The sequence below is a fragment of the Schistocerca cancellata genome, chromosome 2 (genome assembly GCF_023864275.1).
Source record: "Schistocerca cancellata isolate TAMUIC-IGC-003103 chromosome 2, iqSchCanc2.1, whole genome shotgun sequence".
In the NCBI taxonomy this organism is placed as follows: Eukaryota; Metazoa; Arthropoda; class Insecta; order Orthoptera; family Acrididae; genus Schistocerca; species Schistocerca cancellata.
Window position 1 is genome coordinate 459,190,445 of NC_064627.1, and position 15,107 is coordinate 459,205,551.

The 15,107-nt window shown below is 42.2% G+C and overlaps 1 protein-coding gene across 2 annotated transcripts in view; it reads right to left on the reverse strand.

The window, feature by feature from the left end:
- Positions 1-5,493: 5,493 nt before the first annotated feature.
- LOC126161957 (ragulator complex protein LAMTOR3) overlaps positions 5,494-15,107 on the reverse strand; it is a 36,880-nt gene continuing 27,266 nt past the window's right edge. For both annotated transcript variants that reach the window (XM_049918139.1, XM_049918140.1), the window contains one exon: positions 5,494-5,813. In XM_049918139.1, coding sequence (XP_049774096.1) covers positions 5,679-5,813 — 135 coding nt within the window. In that variant the 3' untranslated portion in view covers positions 5,494-5,678. The remainder of the gene's footprint in view (positions 5,814-15,107) is intronic.

The following is a 15,107-nucleotide window of genomic DNA, read 5'->3' on the forward strand; positions in this document are numbered from 1 at the left end:
AATAATAATAATAATAATAATAATAATAATAATAATTAGTTAATAATGATGGAAAACAAAAATTGCATCTGTAGAATGAAAAAAATCAGCTAAAAACTTAGTCATTAAGAAAACATTTGACTTAGTTTTCTTATTATGAGTCTAAAATAACTAACAGAAATGTCTATAGAATTCATTAATTAGCTATAAATTTATGATACATATGAAAATATTTAACTTGGTTATTTTACACTGGCAGTCATAATTTCTTCTTCTGAACTAATGTTTTTATTTAAGCTTTAAGGTGGCTTGTTGTATAGAATGACTCCCATGTGTCTTACAGTCATATGTTCTTTACATAGCTCTTGACTAATTAGAGATACACCCCTGGAATCACAGGTCTGCTGATGGTGAATTGTTGTAAAAATGTGGTAATGTTCATGGATAAAACACATGGTCATGAATGTAAATAAATGACACTAACAGGATATTGAGCACCAGCAGTAGATGTTTGGTGTTGTAGGTCAGCAGTATTAGTCTCTATCATCATTATTCTCTTCTGTATAATAAACATCACTCTCTGTAAGGCAGTACAAAAATGAATGCAATATGCAAGTACAAAGTGTACTGGGGCAAGTATGCACATTTTACTGCTCTAGTGTCATAGACTTTACTCAGGAGATTAAATGCACAGTAAAAAAACTGCTCTGTATATTAAACTTTTCGTCATCCATTCCCTCTCCAACGAATTTAGTGGTTAGCATTTGCTTTATAGGGAGACTTTTCAAATCTATCGTCTATCCTTGATGAATTATATGTCGTCGGTAAGAATTAGATAAACAGTTTTGTCCTTATTCAGTAAGTGTTCACGTTTATTCACTTTACCAGCTTGGAGTTTGTACCACAAATCATGTTATGGAGCTCATTAACACAGTAATTTGAATACAGTATACTGGTGTCATTAGCAAACATTACTGGTAGACCTTTTGGAACTCTTCGGAGCAGATCATTGATAAAAAATAAACAAACAGAAGGGATCCAATTGTGGAACCTTGAGAAACGCCATGTCTTACAGTTTGACTATATACTTTCAACTTCTTTGTGATTACAACTTTTTGCATCCTGTCTAAATATATGTAAATTAATTGTTGAATTTCCCATAATTTCACACTGTAGCAGTTTATCCATATGTAATTCATGCTTGATGATATCAAAGGTCTGTTGTATGCTTTCTGTCACTGAGTGCACCATAAAGTTCATTTATAAATCAATATATGATGGCATTTATTGATGAGGACTCAATAAACAGCTTCTCTACAGGAACTTGATAAATGGTCATATACTGCTTTCTCAAGAACCTTAGCTATGCTTGAAGGGGTCAATATGAATCTGTAGTTATTAACATCAGTCCTCCAACTTTTTTTTAATGACAGGGACCACCTTTGTGCTTTGAAAATTTTAGGGACTTGGCCCAAGGACAAGAAGCAGATTATTGTATCTAACAGCGGGCATAACACATGATGCCACATTTCTCGAAGAAGGCTGAGCCATCGAAACCAAATGGGGATGAAGTCTGGTTTTTGTATTATAATACTGCAGATTTTACCTGGTGTATCTACATCAAGAGGCAATGTTTTTTTGGGAATAACTTTTGGTATGAATAGAGAGAGTGGACTAGAGCACCAGTCTGAGAAGAAAGCTTGTTGCCCCTGCTTATGAAGTGGTTATTGAATACTTCATAATTTCTTTAGGGTCAGAGATAAAACTACATTGATAACTTCCCACGTGACTATATTTAGTTCTTAAGTTACAATAAATTGGAGGTTGTACAGTTTCTTGGCTTCACAAATAACCTTGTTGAAAATTTTTTTTGTACAGTATGAAACAGTCGTGTGTGTGTGTGTGTGTGTGTGTGTGTGTGTGTGTGCGCTCTCTCTCTCTCTCTCTCTCTCTCTCACACACACACACACACACACACACACACACACACACACACACACACACAGGATTTAACTTTTACAAGCTTTCAGAGCCAGTAGCTCCTTCATCTGGCAGAAGAGTTGAAGGGGGACAGAAGAGTGGAGGAAAAGGATTGAAGAGGTTTAGGGAAAGGGGTACAGTTTAGAAAAGTCACCCAGGGTCAGGGTAGACTTATGGGACAGGATGAGAAGGAATGACTGGTTTTCTTTACTTCTTCCACACTGTCACCAGTAATTAATGTGCTAGGACATCCAGGGCAGTCACCGTCTTGATCATCTCAACCCTCTTTGAAATATTATATTATAAAGACGATAATAAAATACTTTCAGCTGTAGAACTGTAGCACTGAGTCTGGTTTTGAAATGAAAATTGGTATTCTACTACCAGGTTATTGACAGAAACTTAACTAAAAGCTTCATGGATTTAATATTTGATGCTACATGTTCAAATTTTTTTTCATGGTTCAGATATTTGGTTTTGAGAATGGGATTACACTCCACACTGTTCCAGCACAAACTAGGAAGCCACCTCCACTTTGTAAGTTCTGCAGAAGTTATTAAACTGTACATTTGGTCTGTGTAGCTTTATGAGTGGTTCTCCAAGAATATTTTTGTAGGTCTAAAATTTGGTTTTGTATCCTTTGCCAGTTCCAGAAGAAAAATTTTTTTTGTATGGATGCACTGTCTTTAGTCAACATTCCTCCTGTCCTTTTAATGCGCAGTTGGTGGCTCACAAATTTTAAACTGGTGAAAGAGGGATTGGTTTGTGCTCTTACTTGTGTTAATTTCAGTTTTTGTTGACTCAGGATCTCAAAATTACTTAAAGCTTGTGGATTTTTTGCTTTTAGTGGTCCTTCTGTTAACTTCTGCTGCTGTTGATGGAATTGCTGCATGTGGTATTGATGTTTCAGCTGCATGTGGAAGGGATATTTTGCTAGGAAACCAAAGGCGAAAGGAGGGGGAGGGAGCTATTGGGTTGCAATATATTTCCCCAAAGCAGGTGAAGTGAGTCCCACTGGGTCAGTTTCAGTTCCAGTGAAAGACAGCACCTCAAACTTGTTGGTTAGGGCAATCAGTACAACATCTTGAGTCCTCCCTGGTCCCTTCTGCCCCATACAGGACACCTAATGATTGTGTTGATTTAAGGCATATTGAACCTTTAGCTGTAGATGTGCAACTTTATTTCTCAACCAGTTTCATTTATTACAAGCATCACTGAGAAAAAAACTGTACAGTGGAAAATTAGATGATGATCATCATCATCAAATCGGGTGTAATCATATGTTCTGCATAAATAAATGTGATGATGAAGTACATACAAACAGTAAAACTGACTTCAGTGCAGTTCATATAGGTAAAGCCATTGTGTTTACCTCTGAAAGCTTTTGTTGATGCATACCCTGTTTTTTCAAGGAATTTACTAGAGATGTAAAGATCTCTTATTTTAATAGTTTAAAGTTCCTCTTGACATTCCTGAAGGAGACCCCTCTTCTTTCTACTTCTCCAAAAGGTGACAGCTCATTTATACATTCATCAGCTACAGATAGCTGAAAAAAATGGTATCTGATAATATTATATCTTCCAAGGAGGCTTCATCACCACTTTTTCAAATCCTCATCCTGTTGTACCAATGACACTGTTCGAAAAATGTGACTGTGATGAAAGGGCAGCCTCAGTATCGTCATCATCTAGTAAATAAGCATCTAATGTCAATCCACTATTTTGCTCTATATCTAGCTCACCTTCCTTCATAAACTGTCCAATTTCTACAATGAAACTTAAAGGCATAAATAATAACACAGAATAAACCCCATAAGCTTACATTTGCATTGTATAAAAGATAGTCAATAGCCACATGTAATAATGCTTACCAGTCGCTTCTCTCATGAACTCTTGTTCTTTGATGTTAAAATGGCGCGCTATCATTATGTACCATTCCTGGAGGTGCTATACTATCACTTATTGGTTCACTGACATACTGCAAATATGAACAGTATGGCACTTCCCACTCAGGAGTTAAATTTGTGTAAGGAGCAGAGCATGTGACATGCATGCATGTTTAAAATCTGTACTTTCATAAGATCATAACTGCATACTATCAGAATAATGGCCCAAATTTCTGCATGAGATTGATTGCTGGGGCTATCTTGCACATGTATCTTTTTCCTCTTTAAAATACAAGGTCGAGTTGGTGATGTTTCCTTGTCAGTATTGCTAACTGATAGCAAGAGGTTTAGGGAAAGAAAATTTGTGAAAGAGGCGGGTTGCATAGCTTGCGCTTGACTGTAGTAGCACCTTGTTTCATGATTATTAATTCTCATGTCTGGGGATGAGTTTCCGTTATTACTCAATTGTGCCCTGCACTACCTTTATACACTGACAATTTTACTCTCAGTACAATTAATAGACCTGCTTAAGATAACACTCCAACTATCTGTGTTTCTGACAGTCAGTCATAGAAAACTTTGTTAAATTCCTACACTACAGTAACAATAGTTGCAGCATGAGGGTGCTGAATTTTACCAACTGACATATTACTGTGTCCAGAACATACCCAAGTAAAATTTTTTTTGATAACCATTCTCACTTGTTGGTTTTAACCCTCATTTCATTTCAATGTGCAGATTAGTTGCGAAAAACTTTCGTATGTTCATTGCTAGAAAATTTAGGTTTGAAAACGTATACTACTATCACAAAGCAATTACTGTGCTTGCATGGTGCAGTACCATTATTACAATTTAAGTACCACAATGAACATATTAATGCATTTGCTGTAAACTATTTTTCCACACAGTTGCCACCATTGTTGAGACATTTGTCATAGCAGGAAACCAACTTTCCTATGCCCTCTTCATAGAAAGATGCTGCTAGTGAAGGCAGCCACTGCCGAGCATCATTTTTTGCGTTGTCATCGCTATAAAAAGCACCTTCCTCAAATCACATCAAGTAGCAGAACAAGTGGTAGTCAAAAGGTTTATGGTAGGTGATCGAACTTCTCCCAACCGAATGTCTGAATAATGTTTTGAGTTCCACTGGCAGAATGGAGACATGCATTGTCACGAAGCAACACAATGCCTTGACTGACCATTCCACACATTTTGTTTTGAGCTGAATGCTGAAGTCCTAAATGTTGCACAGTATCATACTGCATGGATGGTTTCACCTCTGGGAAGGAACGTGACAAGCAGAAAAAAAACACACAAAAAAATGGTGTAGGCGAGGCATCGATATTGGCTTGACTGCACCAGCCAATAATGCCACACAATTTCATAGATTTCTGTATGCACACTAATCTCATAAGCACTGTCACTGCAAAAATGACATCCCACCAGCTAAGTTGGACTAAAGTGCACAATGAGTCAGCACTAGCTTCAGCCACCCAGTGGAGCTCCATCAAATCCCAGGCTTGTGTTTTGTATATTGCAGCTGATTTGAGAGTATCTAGATAGTCATGAAAATATTTTTACCATGAAGCCAAATAGATTCTTTCAGAGTCATTAGTTAATTTATGAGATTAAAAGTTAAGCACTGAAACTGAGATAAGCACAAGTATCGTTTACTATGAAAATTGAGAAATATTTATTTTAAAAACATAGTTTGGTTTTAAACAGTGTAAATAAATTTCAGGACAAGGAACATAACATTTCAGTATCATAAAGTGCTGTACACAATACATGCAACATGCATACATTTATCACACAGTCAGTCCCAGAATGGTACTCAGTCTGCTACTGCGCATTTCAGGTCTCCCAGTAGTGGTTCAATTGAGTGTTCCAAGGAAAGCAAATGCCCTGTGTTGCATGAGCTTGTAGCAATGAAGCTGATTACCAGTGGCAACTTATTTATCTGCACAACCTGGGGGGAAAAAAGATATAAATAAAATGTGCTCAACTCAGAGTCAAAATTAACCTACTTTCACTATGTTAAATACTTAGCAAACATTAATAATAAAATCAAAGATTTTTGATAATATTATACATGACAGTTTCATTTAAAATGTTTTGCTTGTGTAAAACAAGTGAAAAAAAATAAAAGCAGCAGCTGATGGAAGTGCAAATAGGTTCAAGCTGTCATCTTGAAAAATCGGGTTTTCTGCTGGCAAGCCACGTCGTACTTGCACGATATTTTGATTGTGTAACTTGCAATCTTCACCAGGTGTTCCCTGAGGTTAAAGTCCACTAGAGTCTCCCTTACTACTTATTATTTAAACAGATAGACTCATGTAAATAAAGAATCTGGAATATACAACCGATAAGAGCATCTTTGTAATTTATATTGTAGTGGTAATTTTACTAACAAATAAGAGGCGTCTAAAGCTTGAAGTTTCACATTAAAAACAGACACATTATGGTAATAACTATACATGATACAGTCACTTAGGATTTTACAGTCACAGAGTAATAGTCTGTCACACTCATAGCTGGAAACTCAACTTTCAATAGTGCTTTTCTTATCTCAGTCCTACCACTGCAATTCATTCATTCATTCATTCATTCATTCATTCATTCATTAAGGAAGGAAGATTTCTGTTCAACATACTGTCAATGACAAGATTGGTTGGTTTGTTTAAAAGAGGGGGAAGGAACCAAATTACAAGGTCATCGGTCCCTTGTTCCTAATAAAACAATGCCACAAGTGTGAGAATAAAACAGACAAGACATCTCACAAAATGGAAAGAAAGGAAAGGCAATGAACACTAAAAGTAACAAAAGAGGACAAGAAAACAGAGACACTAGAAACAGGAGAATAAAACAAGAAAGCCCACCCAGTTAGCCACGCAGTCTAAAGCATGGCTTTCCGGATTGGGAAGGAGTGCCTGGTCTCCGGCATGAATCCGCCCAACGGACTTGGGTTGAGATCCAGTGAGCCGGCCAGTCTGTGGATGGGTTTTAGGCAGTTTTCCATCTGCTTTGGCAAATGCGGACTGGTTCCCCTTACTACGCCTCAGCTACACTATTTCAGTGATAGCTATGCAAACAAGTACGCGTACACCACCATTACTCTACCATGCAAAAACATAGGGGTTACACTCGTCTGCTGTGAGACATTCCCTGGGGGGAGGGTCCACCAGGGACCGAAACCGCACAATAACCCTGAAAGAGTGGTTCAGTGTGGGGCAGTGGAGGGGTGAAGTGGACTGCAGTAGTCATCGTGGGGTTGAGGACCACTGCAGCAGCATCGGAGATGGAGCCTCTGTCGTTTATAGGCCCCCGGTTAACATACAATACGATACAATACAATACAATACAATACAATACAAAAAAGCAGATTGCAGTGGCTGGCCAACCAAGAGCATAAAAAGGAAAAGCCAGCCACTTTGCAACACATTAAAACCTCCACCCTAAAAGATCTAGGGTGGAGGACACAGAGGGACACAAAGGACAAGCACTAAATCTCAGATCAAATATTAAAACCCACCCCCTCATATAAAACTTAAAACTACATCTGCCAATGAGCCATTGTCAGATAAAATGAGTTGCAAAAGTCTGGTTACCCAAGATTTCCTTGCTGGGCAGTCAAAATGGAACAGTGCACCAGAATATGAGCAACTGTCAACCGGGCACCGCACCAACACTGAGGCTGGTCTTCATGGCACAAAAGGTAACTGTGGGTCGCCCAAGCATGGCCAATGCAGAGCCGGAAGAGAACAGGTCGTTCCCTGTGAGAGGCCCACATGGAAGACTTCCACACATTTGTAGTCTTCTTAATGGCATTCCATCTCCCAAAGCCAAAAAAGCCTGCGGCTAAGTCAGAACACAGGCCAGGTTCAGAGATGCCCAGCTCCAGAAGCAGTTTCTGCGTAACCTGTTTGGCCAGCCTGTCAGCAAGTTCGTTGCCTGGGATGCTGACATGCCCTGGAGCCCCACACAAACACCACTGTACGACAGGACCGATCCAGGGCATAGATGGACTCCTAGGTGGATGCCACCAAAGGTCGGCAAGGGTAGCACTGGTTGATAGCTTGTAGGCTGCTCAAGGAGTTGGTACACAAAAGAAACAATTCCTTGGGGCATGAACTGAAATAATGAAGTGCAAGAGAGATGGCCACCAGCTCTGCAGTGAATACACTGGAGCCATCAGGCAAGGAATGCTGTTCAATATGCCCTCTGTGAACAAAGGCAAAGCCACCATTACCATCAGCCATCGAGCCGTCAGTGTAAACCACTTTACAGCCGTGGAACACTTCAAGAATTGAGAAGAAGTGACAGTGGAGAGCCACAGGGTTAACTGAGTCCTTAGGGCCATGCGAAAGATCCAGGTGAAACTTCAGCCTAGAGCTACACCACTGAGGTGTACATTAATGGACCTCGAGGAGCACTGGTGAAGAGAAGGACTCCAGTTCAGACAGAAGCGATCGCATGCGAACCGCAATCATTAGCCCTGACCTGGGCCGCCTATGTGAGAGGTGAACCGCCATGTCAGGAAAAGATGGTAATTAGGACATTCAGGAGAGCTATGAATGTGTACAACATAACTGGCGAGCAGTTGTACACGTCTGATCTTCAATGGATGGTCTCCAGCTTCCACCAGTATGCTTTTCACTGGACTCATCCTAAAATCTCCTGTCGCTAGTCCCACTCGCAATGGTGCAACGGGTCGAGCAAACGCAACACTGAGGGTGCCGCCGAACCACAAATCACACTCCCATAGTCAAGGAGGAATTGAACAAGGGCTCTGTAGAGCTGCAGCAGCGTGGAGCGATCTGCACCCTAGTTGGTGTTGGTCAGGCAGCAGAGAGCATTGAGGTGCTGTGAACACTTCCATTTAAACTGACGAAGATGAAGAAGCCAAGTCAAACAAGCATTTAAAACCAGACCTATGAATCGACATGTCTCCACTACAGTGAGTGGATCATCATTAAGGTAAAGTACTGGTTCTGGATGAACAGTATGACGCCGACAGAAATGCATAACACATGTCTTCATGGCAGAAAACTGGAAGCCATGGGCTAGAGCCCATGACTGCGCCTTGCGAATGGATCCCTATAGGCGACGCTCAGCAACACCAGTACTGAAAGATCAGTACAAAGTGCAGAAGTCATCTGCATACAGAGAAGGTGAGACAGAGGGCCCGACAGCTGCTGCTAGACAGTTAATGGCCACAAAAAATAGAAAGACACTCAATACAGAGCCCTGCTGGACTCCATTCTCCTGGATAGGGATGGAACTAAATGAGGCACCAACTTGGATACTGAAAGTACAGAGTGACAGGAAATTCTGGATAAAAATCTGGAGCAACCTCGGATACCCCACTCGTATAATGTGCCAAGCATATGATGTCACCGTGTAGTGTCATAAGCTTTTCGTAAATTAAAAAAGACGGCAACAAGGTGTTGGCATCTGCAAAAGACTGTTTGGATGGCAGACTCGAGGGACACGAGATTATCAGTGGTAGCGCGACCCCGGCGGAAGCCACCCTCATGTTGAGCCAGTAGGCCACGTGACTCCAGAACCCAACCCAACCCAACTGCCAACACATCGTACATTCCAGCAGCTTACAGAGAACGTTGGTGAGCCTGATAGACCGATATCTATCCACATCAAGCGGGTTTTTACCGGGCTTTAGCAGTGAAATGATGGTGCTCTCCCGCCATGGAAAAATGCCATCGCACCAGATCCAGTTGAAGATGACGAGAATGTGTCACTTGTAGTCAGATGAGAGATGTTTAATCATCTGGCTGTGGAGCCAATCTGGACCAGGAGCTGTGTCGGGGCAATGTGCAAGGGCACTGAGGAGCTCCCACTCTGTAAATGGGGCATTGTAGGATTCACAGTGGTGTCTTGTAAATGAGGGGACTTTCCCTTACAGCTGCCGTTTGAGAGTGCGAAAGGCTGTGGGGTAATTCGATGCAGAGGCTCGAGCATAGTCTCGGCAATTGCGTCTGCGTCAATAGATAACATGCCATTTATGTTAACACCAGGAGCACCTGTTGGGGTCTGGTACCTGAAAACATGTTTGATCTTTGCCCAGACTTGAGAAGGTGACATATGGCACCCAATGGTCGAGACATCTCTCCCAACATCCTGCTTCCATTGTTTTGTAAGTTGGCGAACGCGAGCATGTAGCCATTTAAAGGCTATGAGGTGCTCCAGGGAAGGGTGCCACTAATGCCAGTGTAGAGCTTAATAGCCTCAGCAACTTCCGGTGACCACCATTGGACTGTCTTTCGCCGGAGACTCCCTAAAGAACAAGGGTTCACGTTTTCTGCCGCAGAAATGATCGTTTTAGTTATCTGCTCAATACCACATCAATGTTACTATGTGGATGAGTTTCAATGGTGATAGCAGAGGTGAAAGTTTCCCAGTCCACCTTGTTTAAAGCCCTTCTGGTCAGGAGTCTGTGTGCCTGATGCCGGGGCAGTGACAGGAAGATGGGGATGCGGTCACTACCACACAAGTCGTCACGTGCTCTCCATTTGATAGAAGGGAGAACTCCTAGGCTGCAAATTGATAAAGCAATGGCCGAGTAACTACCATGAGCCACACTGAAATGTGTGGTGGCCACAGTACTTAAGAGGCATAGGTCAAACTGAGGCAGTAAATTTTCGACATCTCTGCCTTGGCTGGTAAGCACGGTGCCACCCCTCAAGGAGTTATGAGGGTTAAAATCACAAAAATGGTTCAAATGACTAAGCAGTATGGGACTTAACACCTGAGGTCTTCTGTCCCCTAGAATTAGAACTACTTAAACCTAACTAACCTAAAGACATCACATGCAGCCATGCCCAAGGTAGGATTTGAACCTGTGACCATAGCAGCAGCGCAATTCCAGACTGAAGAGCCTAGAACCACTCAGTCACAGTGGCCAGCCGTTAAAATCTCCCAAAAGTAGGAAAGGTTTAGGGAGTTGATCAATCGGTGAAGCTAATATATTCAGGGGTACTGCACCATCTGGAGGAAGATATACATTGCAGACACTTCTTTCCTGCGTCATCCTTATTCTGATAGCCACAGCTTCAAGAGGGGTTTGAAGCATCACAGTCTCTCTACAGACTGAATTTAGGACATAAATGCAAACTCCACCTGACGCACTATTATAGTCACTACAGTTCCTGTAATATCCCTTATAGCCACGAAGGGCAGGGGTCCGCATTGCCAGGAATGAGGTTTCCTGGAGGGCAATGCAAATAGCAGGAGTAAAGCTTAACAGTTGCTGTAGTTCAGCCAGGAGCTGGAAAAAACGACTGCAATTACACTGGAGGATGACCTCATCGTGAGACTGGGAAGGCACGGAACATTCAATGAGGCAGTTTAAGCCTCAAAGTCACCTGCAGCCACCGACTTATTGACCGAGCAGTCTATAGCCACTGTGTCTGAGGGTCTGACGAGATCTAGGTCCCCAGCAGACGCCAGAATCTTCACCCCATCCTCAGACACAGTGCTTGTAGGTAGCAGTGGTGTGGATGCCACCGCAATTTCCTTTGTCTTAGGGGCCTTCTCTTTGTATTTCTCTTGCTGCTCCTTGCATTGCCCTGGCTGGGAGGACTTCACTGGCTCAGTCTCTGGGACTAAAGATGAGTGTGAATCCCTACAACCAGCTGATTTTGAGCTCTTCAGACATTGGCAGGTATCATCTTCCCCATTAGCAGAAACCTGGGAACGAAGTGACACAAGGGACCCCTTCCTAGCAAGTGAAGTGGAAGAAGACTTATGCTTCTCTGGCTTAAAATTGGGGATGGACCTCACCAATGGTTGGGGGTGGGGGGTTGCTCCCGTAGTAGGTGGTTCGGGAGCAACAGGAAGGGAAATGCCCCCCATCATCAAGGGGGCAGGTGTAGTCTTCCGGCTCTGAGAGGTGACTGGGTTTGGCGGAGCTGATGGTGCCAGAACTGTTATAGGGGCAGCGTAAGAATGTCATACATACAGGATGCAGGCTTTCAAATTTTCTCTTAGGCTCAGTGTAGGTCAGTCAGTCCAGGGTCTTGTACTCCATGATTTTCCTTTCTTTCTGAAGAATCCTGCAGTCTGGTGAGCAAGGCGAATGGTGCTCTCCACAGTTGACACAGATGGGAGGCGGGGCATATGTAGTATTGGGATGTGACGGGCGTCCACAATCTCGACATGACACTGGAAGTACAGCGGGAAGACATATGGCCAAACTTCCAGCACTTAAAGCACCACATCAGGGGAAGGATATAGGGCTTTACATCACAGCAGTAGACCATCACCTTGACCTTCTCGGGTAATTTATCACCCTCTAAGGCCAAGATGAAGGTACAAGTGGCAACCTGATTATCCCTCCGGACAAAATATACGCCTTGCCGCTCTAAATTGGCATGCAGCTCACTGTCAGACTGCAAAAGAAGGTCCCTGTGAAATATGATATCCCGGACCATATTTATGCTCTCATGGGTGTGATGGTTACAGAAACATTCCCCAGATTGTCACAAGAGAGCAATGTCTGTGACTGTGCAGAGGATGCTGTTTTGATCAAGACACCCAGATCTCATTTTGGACAATCCCTCCATCGCCCCAAACTTGTCCTCTAAATGGTCAACAAAAAACTGAGGCTTCATCGTCATGAAAGATCCACATCAGCTCTCAAACATACAAGGTACCGGGGCGAATAAGATCCACTGCCATCCTTAACCTGACGTTCCTCCCATGGCATGGCCAGGGAGGGGAATGATTTGGGGTTGTACTTCTGTGTGTTGAATTGAGCTCGTGAACACTTAGAGACTGCTACTGTTTCACCACCATCAAGAGATGATTGACTGCTTCATCGTGAGTCATCCGCCCTGATGCCACCCACTCCGACCAGGGGCCCTCCCCACGGGTGCCACCCAGCCGCAGCAAAGGCTATCTGGCAGGACGGCCATTGCCGGGAGTGCCGATACCCCAGGGGGATGGGCATCTACCCCTTGGCATACGTGGGGAGTTCACAGCACAGGCATCAACAGAACAGTTCCTGTGTGGTCAGGGGGCTACAAGTAAGAGGGTACACGATGGCCACACCACAACGGACTGGTTACCGTGCTGGATATCAGGTGCAAAGGTGTACATCGTCATTGTCAACGCAGAAAGTGACATTGCATAGTGCATGGTGGAAAACGCACCCAGGAAGGTGTCTTCGCCCAAGAGACAGAATGAGTGGGACTGAAATGTGACGATGAGAAAGTGGGCTAAAAATCTCAATGCACGTTGGACATGATGCACCATGTAAGGCGCTCTTCCCCAATTGGCTCACTCTTCAGGAAAATTTTGAAGAATGAAGGTCAAACCCTACAGGGGACCATCACATGAAGGCTGAAACATGTGGAACTCCTCTTAGCCGCCTCTTATGACAGGCAGGATACCTCGGGCCTATTCTTACCTGCTGACCCACAGGGGTCTTAAGAAGAATGACAAATTCTGATTGGGAAAGGAAATCGGCATTGCCCTTTCAAGGAAACCATCCATGCACTTGACTTATGCAATTTAAGGAAATCATGGAAAACCTAACTCAATGTCCACACATGGATCTGAAGCACTTCACTCTCTAATGACAATTCAGTGTCTTGTAAAAGTACCATGTCATTCGGTTCATTCTTTGTAAGTTTCTACAACTATACATTCTGTTCGCAATATCTATTTGGACAAATTAATGGTAACTACACCATGAATCAAAAGCCAACATTGTATCTGACTACATCTGTGGAAAGATGAATAAAAATACCACTAGTGTAGGAACATGCTATTTCTATTTTTTACTGATAGCATTGTCTATACCACTTATTTTTAAATTACGACACTGTAACTACTGTCAACAGATTTGTAATCAAGTTCAATGTAACATAAGAAGAGATACATATATTACCAGTTGACAAAAGTAAAAGTTCACCAGTCAGAACTTAGAACTCATAGACAAAATCATTTCCCATGGAACAGCATAAATGCACTAGCAGCAAAAATCACCACTGAAGAAATAGCTTGAGTAACTCAGTTAACTTCTTTTGAATTGGCTCAACAAACATGAGCACACCACTCACAAAATGTGCGATAGGACCAGCAGGATAAATAAAGAAAATTCAGAACAATTGTTTTACATTAACATTCCACATACCAGAGAACACTGTGGCATTGTTTGATGTGCCCTCTTCCTACAGAGGAAAAACAGCGGTATTAACAATCCTAAAGTGACCAAATTTCCCCCATTTTGATCCATATGTTCTTTACACTATGAGCACACTGGATAGTAACATCACATCTAGCTTCTCTGGATCTTTCACAATGAGATTATTGTGGTTTGTAGTCCACGATAGGTTTCTGGAAATGTGTCCCATTGGAGTTCCCACCTCTTCATGTCCTAAGGCCACCCAAACAAAGTTACATGAATCACACCCCTTTTTGAATCTTCTCCCTCAGACCAACAAGAATCTCAGAAACATAATACAGGTGTAACATACCAATTTTGCTAATGTGTTCCACTCCAATGCTTTTGGCCCAACAGAAGGCGCGCGCGCGCGTGTGTGTGTGTGTGTGTGTGTGTGTGTGTGTGTGTGTCCCAATTCTGCCATTTATCTAGCTATTAATTTGGTGAACCTTCCACTGTGCACACTTTTGACAAACAGGAGTACCAATGGAGATACAGAAAAGCAAATGCATTGCATTGAGAAGACAAAGCAGCAGATACATGCCCCTACCTGCTGGGGCAGCTTCCTATATTTTGGATTGGTGGCTGAACTGTACTTTGCTACTCTCAGAGTAAACAACCTGTAAGGATGGAAATCTAAAGAGGAAAAGAAACAACTCTATGGTGTTGGGTTAGTTAATAGAGAAATTGTGACTTAAAACTGTCTGTGATGTCAAGTGTAGATTTGAGTATGTGAATGCTCTGTCGCTCTACATACACAATATTAAAAGACTGTTTTTCTTTTAAACGTGTGTTAATAAATATACTAGTTAATACAACAGACTGAGTTCCTTGGTAGTTTTGGCAGACAACACGAGTTGTCTTTCCAGCACCGCAACTACACAGAAGGACACACGATCCACCACATATTGCTGGAGCACTGTTACTTGGTACCGATTAGTAGGTCCTGATCAGCAACAAAGTATATTACATGACTTTTCTTATGTTTTATAAGATACATGACTGACAATTTGACAGACAATGTAAGTGTTGGTAATTAAACAAATCCTATTCATACACCAAAAGGAACTCATTGTA